The following is an 8,430-nucleotide window of genomic DNA, read 5'->3' on the forward strand; positions in this document are numbered from 1 at the left end:
CTACATTGACAAGCCACTCTATCAAAGTCCGTCACTGCTTCTCAGCCAGAGTATGCCTCCTTGAGAACAGACCCACAAACCTAACAAAGAACTTAGGCGGTTCACGTCGTTACCCAACAGATATTACCCGTAATGGAAGCACTAGACCAAAAACTGAAGACTCGGTTAAACGAGGTAAAAACCGGTGATGAGCTCTTGTAACATTGACAGTTTTAACTAGAACTTAGAGCAGAAGAACAACAAAGTCATCACAAGATATGCATCAGGTGAAGAAGAATTGGTTTTATTTATTCTTTGATTCCTTTGATCAAAAAAAAAAAATTATTCTTTGATTCTTTAGAAAATCAGTTGTGTCAAAAAATTGTAGATTTTGCTTCGAGACTGTTCCTCAGGTAGCATGTATTCAACTTTTGTATCTCCTCACTTGAATCAAAACGGTTTACAGGTACGTGATCCGCGTATACATTTGTTACTCTTACATTATACTGTCCATTCCTGAGATTTTAGTCTCAGAGTGCATACATTCTCTTGTTGAATTCACTATTGAGAATCTCTGACTCTGAAGGCATATGAGACAATGAGAAAGATTTCGATTTGCTTCTCTCTTTCCTTAAGCTTTTCAGTTTAGATTCCTCAATCCTATGCATGACCACACAGTAGCACATTGCACCTATCGTGGTTAGCATAATCGTCCCGCCTATAACCGTTGCACAAATCGCCAGCCAAATGTCCTTCTTACCCACAACGATAAATGAAAGAGAAACAAATGCAATGGATATGAACAAACAAGCCAACCACATGAGCTTGTTGATCACAAACACAAGCTTCTTCTTTGCCTTTTGCTCAATCACCACAACCGAAGTCTGCACCACAACAACAGCCAAAGATATGAACAGTGCTAAGCTGTCGAATATGAAAAAGACTAAAAACGGGGCTTTGTTGGCTATGCGGGCTTCTCCTAACGACAACGGTCCCTTTGTTCTTTCTTCTTCATATTGCCCAGGTATGGTGAAGATTGCTGCAAATGCAACTGTTGCAATTAGGACAGCCACAACGGTTGCTGAGTTTATAGCATTATTTAAACCGCTTATGTGAAGCTTCTTCAGTCTCTTTGCGATTCTCTGAACCCTGACACCCGTTTGGCGAGACTGTTGGAGCTGAGACTGTACCTCGTGTTTAATGTCGCTCACTGTTTGCTTAAGTTGTTTAGCCGGGTTTTGAGGCTTCCCAAGATCTTTAGCTGTTGCAGCTCCTGCTTCCTTCAGAACCGATACAAGCTCTGAGTTTCCAATCTTTTCAGCTATATCAAGTGCGGTATCTCCAGCCTTATTCGTAGCATTGAGGTCAATTCCATCAAATAATACCAAACATCGAACTATCTGCAAGCAAAGACAATAAGCACTTTCATTAGTATTCTCATTCAAACTTTGAAACTGGGGGGAGAAAGCAAATGATATTTGATACCTTAGTACGGCCTTTGTTTGTGGCAACGTGCAATGGCATATTCCCTTTGTTATTCTCAACACTCAAAACCGCAGGGTCAGGTTTCACCAACTCAAGGACAATCCCTTCGTTTTGACCTTTGACAGCCATGTGAAGTGCTGTTTGTCCCTTTTTATCGGTTCTAAACCCAATACTTGCATCATTACCTATCAAGGACTTAACCACTTCTCTGTGCCCCATCCGCGCTGCAGAATGAAGTGCGGTTTTACCATTGTTCTTAGCTATCTTAGCTAAATGAGGATTCGTTTTCAAAAGAAGATTTACCACATCAATGTGTCCTTGTGTAGCAGCCGTGTGCAATGCAGTAGTACACGATGAATCCGTCGTCATAGCCAGATTTGGAAATGTCTCCAACAGCTTCTTCAACACCTCTGCAAAAGACAGCACACATTCAACATCTAAAAGAAAGTGTACAATATAAACAAGTTCTTGAGCTATTATCAGATATCCAAAGCTTCGTTTACCAAGATGGCCTTGTTTTGCTGCGACATGGAAAGGATCAAAACCGTTTCTAGCTGCAATTGATGCGGTATCAAGATCCATATGTTTCAACATCTCTTCAACAACTAACGAATACCCGTTTTCTGATGCAGTGTAGAGAGGAGTCTCTCCTTCTAGATTCTGCTTTGTGAACAACAACTTCAACTGATCTTGGATACTGTTACAATCTCGAATCAATTCCATAACCTTTCCCAAATTCCCCGTTCGAGCGGCAATGTGAAGAGGAGAATCTCCTCTTTTACCAGGCGACTCATTCTTCTTCTTCCTCTCACTACCATTCATGAAACTTAACTGTCTCTCCATTATTATCCGGAAGCTTTTCTGCTTCTCAACGAACCCACGGAAGCTTCCCTGCCTTTCCATTGCCTTGTCTTGTTTCTCCAATGCTCTCCCTTTGATTCCATGTTTCTCTACATTCCCAGCTTGGAAACTAACTTGCTTCTCCAAAGGTATTCCCTTTCTCGCTTGATTCTCTGAACCAACGCATCTGAGACTCTGCTGTTCCTCCATGGAACTACCTCGAAAACTCTCTTGCTTCTCCATTACAGTAGTCAAAGAACTCATCTCCGTCTCCTTTAGATTCGTACTACTAAGTAACTATCTAAAGCAAATTACACAAAGATCTTGTTTTTTTTCCCCAAAATCTAAAGATCCCAACTTTAATCGAAGCACTGGTTGGATCTTTACCAGCAACACTCAGTTCGTAATAAAAGAAACAGCTTTAAAACTGAAAAAAACCTTTACTTTGCCTGTGATTGATTACCCAGATTTCTTCTAAAGATTCACAATCACTCACACGGATGTGACGAGAGGAGACAAAAAGGTTGCAGCTGATTTTAAGTTGAGTGAAGTATCATTGCATCTGACAGACCCAACAGAGCTTGAGTTATGGAAAAGGGTTTGTAAATCTCAAGGCTTTTTTTGTACGCACACATGTTTGATTCTTAGTCCTAAGCCGTTGAGTGACAGCATCTTCAGCTGTTGTTCAACTATTTAGCAGCCATCCTTTTTATTTTCTTTATCTTATTCGTTAAATTTCCAAAATCTATAATATTTTATTAAATTTCTCTATTTTTCATTTTTTTTTTTGTAGTGATTTCGCTATTTTTCATTTTTCCTCATGTTTCTTTTAGATTTGTCTTATATTTTTGCTTTCCAGATCTAGCTCTGTGCTGACAAACAAAAAAAAGGGAAAAAGTGATTGTGACGAGGTAAAACTCTTCCACTTTATTAGTTATGAAAAAAATGATATTTTATTATCGAAAACAATACTATATTTTTGTAGATCATAGGTTGTTACAGAAAACTATTTAAAAAATCAATTTTCTAATAACATTTTTACCGTTTCATCTCACACAAAATAAATTTACACCAAGAAATATTTGATATTATCGGTTTAGACAACTAGTAGGTTGAATGACACCAAGATTTTTCCCGATAGCATTGAAACAATAAGAAGTAGCAGGTGTTCCTTTGTTGTAAGTAAGTTTAATGTCTTGTAATGTGATTCCTGTACATGGATTGCTCTTGCTGCATGCCAGCTTCATCGCTTGCTGTGTCGCCGACGTTCCTTGTATGTTTTTATACGTCACTCCACTTATCTTCACCCCCGAATGCTAATACATTCATAAACATAAAAAAAAAAAAATTAGTTATTGGACGACTAATTTAAGTCGATATATAACATATTGGATTATAAGTTTGATAAAATAAAATATGATATGTGGACATGCNTGTTTGATTCTTAGTCCTAAGCCGTTGAGTGACAGCATCTTCAGCTGTTGTTCAACTATTTAGCAGCCATCCTTTTTATTTTCTTTATCTTATTCGTTAAATTTCCAAAATCTATAATATTTTATTAAATTTCTCTATTTTTCATTTTTTTTTTTGTAGTGATTTCGCTATTTTTCATTTTTCCTCATGTTTCTTTTAGATTTGTCTTATATTTTTGCTTTCCAGATCTAGCTCTGTGCTGACAAACAAAAAAAAGGGAAAAAGTGATTGTGACGAGGTAAAACTCTTCCACTTTATTAGTTATGAAAAAAATGATATTTTATTATCGAAAACAATACTATATTTTTGTAGATCATAGGTTGTTACAGAAAACTATTTAAAAAATCAATTTTCTAATAACATTTTTACCGTTTCATCTCACACAAAATAAATTTACACCAAGAAATATTTGATATTATCGGTTTAGACAACTAGTAGGTTGAATGACACCAAGATTTTTCCCGATAGCATTGAAACAATAGGAAGTAGCAGGTGTTCCTTTGTTGTAAGTAAGTTTAATGTCTTGTAATGTGATTCCTGTACATGGATTGCTCTTGCTGCACGCTAGCTTCATCGCTTGCTGTGTCGCCGACGTTCCTTGTATGTTTTTATACGTCACTCCACTTATCTTCACCCCCGAATGCTAATACATTCATAAACATAAAAAAAAAAAAATTAGTTATTGGACGACTAATTTAAGTCGATATATAACATATTGGATTATAAGTTTGATAAAATAAAATATGATATGTGGACATGCATGTACCTCAGTAGGGCAACCTAGGTTGGAGGGACAATAGTTTTGGTCGATTATGATTGGGTTTTGGACGTTCTTCATAATTAGGTTTTGGAAGAATACGTTTCTAACGAATCCCGTACTCGGCCTCGCCCATGATTTTATCCTCACACCGTTTTGTGTTCCGGTGAATACTGCACTCGAGAGTGTCACGTTCTCTACTCCGTCTTCGTTTAATTGCTTCGCCAAGCTCCCAATGCTGCCAATCGTCACATAATCATATGAGTATGACCGCTAAGTGCATTACTTGCTTATTTTTTTATTTGGAAATTCATAATTTCTTACAAGTACGTAATTATATATATATATATACACAATTTATATTCATTAGATCATTCTAAGAAATTAGACGGTGTGTGTATTACCTAACCCCGTGACCTGGACCACAAGCAAGTTTGGAAATGAGGAAATTGCGGGTACCAGGGCCGATAGCAACACAATCGTCTCCGGTCTGAACGGTACTTCCGGTTAATGTGACCCCGGTAGAGAATTGAACGGTGAAGCCGTCGGTGTTTGGACTGTTTCCAGGAGCCACTAGCCTGATGTTACGGACGACCACATTCGTGCAACCGTTGAGGGTCATATGGCCGACCTGGCTGTTCATCGATTTCACTCCACTTATGATCACGTCTTTTGCCGCGTTGAACGATATTGACTACAGTAATGCATCAAAGATTTTAATTATGAGATTGGTTTGCCGGTTAGTTTGATATAGACTAATAAATTAAAAGCAATAAATTATTGTAATTTGTATTGCCATAGATGAATATAATAAAATTAAAGAATTTCATGTTATTTTGACCAAAGAATCCATTCCCTTCCAAAATCTAATCATTTTTATAGAACTACTAGCTATATGGTTCATGTTTGTATATACAACTTTTATAAATTAAAATAAAATTGAAAAATAAATGTGTTAACTTATCCAACTTCATGTTTTTAATTTTAATCAATGGGTTTGCACAAAAAAAAAAAAAAGATATGATAAAGAAATAATTGGACGATGGATCCTGACTTTAAGTAATCAAAAATGATTAAAGCTCTTTTGCATTATGGTGCTTCGCTTTATGTAAAAATGTTAGAATATTGTTTTATTTACAGTAACTGTTGATAGAGGAGAAAGCATACCCTAACACCGGGAGGACAATTCTGACCAGATTTCCGGCAAGACCAGAACCCATCACCTCGAGCGTCGAAAGTCCCACCGACCATTGAGAATCTGCTAACCTTGTTGAAGAGAATCCAGTAACCGGAATTGGCAAAGGCCCAGTAATCTGCGGGAGCAACGACTGTTCCGGTCACTTGAAACTTGAGTTTGCTCTTGCATGGCCCTCCAAACGTTATTTGCTTCAACAAAAATGTCCCCGTTGGGACCACCACCGTGGCTGAGGCTGCGGAGCCACAAGCTCCTTGCCATGCTTTGAGGAACGCTGCAGTGGAATCGGTGACCCCGTCCGGTTTGGCCCCGAAGCTAACTACGTTGAAAACGTTGGTGGCGCTGCTCGAGACATCGATGAAGGTGAGGAAGATGATGAGAGGAAGAAATGTTATAGCTGGTATTGTCATTTTTTATATATGTGAATATGAGTTTGTGTTATGTTTGTGTTTGTGTTTGTGTTTGAATTAATTTGATGCATGGCATATATATAGAGAAAGAGCAATTAATAATTGGTTCGTTATCGGAGTCTATGGTACAATTAAGTACATGTGCTATCTATATGATAAGAGGTTGTGATTATTTTATGATAGATAAAAGAGTTTACATTTTCAAATAATTAGCTGCACACATGATTGATAATATAATTTCTAGGAGCAACGGTCGTTGTATTTACGATGACATTTTTGCACATAATCAGTTTCCCTTATAATATGGATCATATGTATGTGCAGTATATTTATATTTCATATGCTCGGTATGTCCGTAGTACCATATATTATTGATGAATAAAATTAAATACGTGGAAACTTACTCAGCTAGCGATCCATTAGAACAAAAAACTGTATATAACATGAACGTTATAGAGAATGAACAATAATAACTCAAGAAAAACTATCGATTTTACATAAATGCTCTAATAAAAGAAACTCAACCAAAAACCCTAAAAAGTCTATAGATATATATTTTTTACGTATTGAATATTTTTACAAACTCTTAATAAAATAGGATGTATTATAATTTCCACGAAGGTAGAATGATCATGGAATGCATCATTACAACGATAATATAATCCATAAAATAAATAAATAAAGTTGTCGTCTGCATTACCTTGCATCTTAATACCAAATTTCAGTTTTAAGTCGATAATCAGGAATACTTTTACAATACAAATTTTTTAATTGAAGTCCAATAAAAATATATACCAACTCGATCATATCTTGCAATCTTTCGATTATTCGTACCGAACGTATATGCACATCGTCACGGTTAATGTCGTTACTAAGCCATTTATACTTCTTTTGTTTGTTCTCTCTTTCTTTAAGCGACTATATATATATATATATAGAATTGCAAATGTAAGGTAAAAAAAAGTGACCCATATATGTATAGATGATGACATCACTACAAATTTATATGACAGGNTATTTGACGGGACATGTGATCAACTAGCAGTTGACCAAAAAAAAAAAAAAAGACATGTGATAATTAACTAGGTCACATTATTGAAACCAACCCAATCATATATATTCGTTAATCATTCTGGTAAGAATTACAGAAAGTCAATATCTATATATGGTTAGCTTAGTTCGTCGACATTTTGAATTCAACGTAACAACCATCGGGTATAGTATTCATTCTTGCGCCGCTCTCGCTGAATTAATTTTTATCCGTGACATTTATTTATTTTTGTTTTGTTTATTGGAGTGGTTGTTGTGTGTTTATTTTATCTACAGAATGAAAAAAGAGGTTAAACCAGGGAAGAGACAACAGTCGAACCGAGAATCTGCTAGAAGGTCGAGACTGAGGAAGATGAAGGGTCTGATGAGAGTTAAGAGAATAAAAAAGGTTGGAGCTGATTTTAGTAGAGCGATGATGTAGTACTACTATCCCTGCATCTTTAGAAACCTAACAAAGTTTGATTTATGGAAAAAGTCTTTGTAAATCTGAAGGCTCTTTGTGCGCACTAAGTAGCAGTCATCCCTTTTGTTTTCTTTATTTCGTTAAATTTCCTAAATCTATAAATTTGATTACTATGTCAATTATGTGCAATTAGAAAAAGCACATCTAAGCTTTCTTTTTCTTCAGTTTCCTCTAGATTTGTCTCATATTTTGCTCTTTAAATCAAAAAAAAAAAGGTGCAATGTGATTGGGACAGGTCAAAGTCTTCCACTTTCTTCGTTGCTGAAAACAGTATGTTATTGATGAAGAAAATAACTAAATAATTTGTAATGTTACATATCATTGTGATCATATATTGTTACAGAAACAAGTATTTTTGGTATTCTGAATTTCTGATCAAACCGGTTGGTATCCAAAATTATTTGGACCATCGTTCAAATTAATCTTATAATCGTAACAAAAACAACGGTTAAAAGATGAATGCTAAAATCCCCTAATAACATTTTACCAATTCATCTTTCACCAAATAAATATACACTAAGATATTTGATATTATCGGTTTAGACAACTAGTAGGTTGGATAACACCGAGACTTTTCCCAGCAGCATTGAAACAGTAGGAAGTAGCAGGAGCTCCTTTATTGTAAGTAAGCTTAATGTCTTGTAATGTGATTCCTGTGCATGGATTGCTCTTGCTACACACTAGCTTCATTGCTTGCTGTGTCGCCGACGTTCCTTGTATGTTTTTATACGTCACTCCACTTATCTTCACCCCCGAACGCTAATACATTCACAAACAT

The 8,430-nt window shown here is 36.0% G+C and overlaps 4 protein-coding genes across 9 annotated transcripts in view; 1 reads left to right on the plus strand and 3 right to left on the minus strand.

Moving 5' to 3' along the window:
• LOC104739105 (type I inositol polyphosphate 5-phosphatase 13-like) overlaps window positions 1–478 on the plus strand; it is a 6,962-nt gene extending 6,484 nt beyond the window's left edge. For 2 of the 5 annotated variants that reach the window (XM_019236335.1, XM_019236336.1), the window contains one exon: window positions 97–478. In XM_019236335.1, the coding sequence (XP_019091880.1) occupies window positions 97–188 (92 nt within the window). In that variant the 3' untranslated portion in view covers window positions 189–478. Of the gene's footprint in view, window positions 1–4 lie in introns of all 5 variants that reach the window. The other 3 variants (XM_019236333.1, XM_019236337.1, XM_019236334.1) reach the window with 3 other exon arrangements.
• LOC104739103 (ankyrin repeat-containing protein At5g02620-like) lies at window positions 462–3,000 on the minus strand. Its single transcript, XM_010459354.2, has 3 exons — window positions 1,968–3,000; window positions 1,465–1,874; window positions 462–1,379 (listed from the first exon to the last, which is right to left on the minus strand). The coding sequence occupies exons 1-3, from the start codon at window positions 2,566–2,568 to the stop codon at window positions 510–512; spliced, it is 1,881 nt and encodes a 626-aa protein (XP_010457656.1). The 5' UTR covers window positions 2,569–3,000; the 3' UTR covers window positions 462–509.
• LOC104739106 (polygalacturonase-like) lies at window positions 4,031–6,172 on the minus strand. Its single transcript, XM_010459356.1, has 4 exons — window positions 5,702–6,172; window positions 4,939–5,228; window positions 4,544–4,772; window positions 4,031–4,420 (listed from the first exon to the last, which is right to left on the minus strand). The coding sequence occupies exons 1-4, from the start codon at window positions 6,137–6,139 to the stop codon at window positions 4,193–4,195; spliced, it is 1,185 nt and encodes a 394-aa protein (XP_010457658.1). The 5' UTR covers window positions 6,140–6,172; the 3' UTR covers window positions 4,031–4,192.
• LOC104739107 (polygalacturonase-like) overlaps window positions 8,016–8,430 on the minus strand; it is a 2,702-nt gene continuing 2,287 nt past the window's right edge. The window contains exon 4 of one of the 2 annotated variants that reach the window (XM_010459357.1): window positions 8,016–8,411. In XM_010459357.1, the coding sequence (XP_010457659.1) occupies window positions 8,184–8,411 (228 nt within the window). In that variant the 3' untranslated portion in view covers window positions 8,016–8,183. The remainder of the gene's footprint in view (window positions 8,412–8,430) is intronic. The other variant, XM_010459358.1, reaches the window with a different exon arrangement.

The sequence above is a fragment of the Camelina sativa genome, chromosome 14 (genome assembly GCF_000633955.1).
Source record: "Camelina sativa cultivar DH55 chromosome 14, Cs, whole genome shotgun sequence".
NCBI lineage: Eukaryota > Viridiplantae > Streptophyta > Magnoliopsida > Brassicales > Brassicaceae > Camelina > Camelina sativa.

Coding starts and splice junctions, on each gene's coding strand:
- LOC104739106 (XM_010459356.1), bottom strand. CDS start 6,139: ATGACAATACCAGCTATAACATTTCTTCCTCTCATCATCTTCCTCACC. Junction 4,773..4,938: donor GGTCCAGGTCACGGGGTTAG/GTAATACACACA, acceptor GACGATTGGCAG/CATTGGGAGCTTGGCGAAGC. Junction 4,421..4,543: donor ACCTAGGTTGCCCTACTGAG/GTACATGCATGT, acceptor TGAATGTATTAG/CATTCGGGGGTGAAGATAAG.
- LOC104739103 (XM_010459354.2), bottom strand. CDS start 2,568: ATGAGTTCTTTGACTACTGTAATGGAGAAGCAAGAGAGTTTTCGAGGT. Junction 1,875..1,967: donor AGCAAAACAAGGCCATCTTG/GTAAACGAAGCT, acceptor TGTCTTTTGCAG/AGGTGTTGAAGAAGCTGTTG. Junction 1,380..1,464: donor CAAACAAAGGCCGTACTAAG/GTATCAAATATC, acceptor CTTTGCTTGCAG/ATAGTTCGATGTTTGGTATT.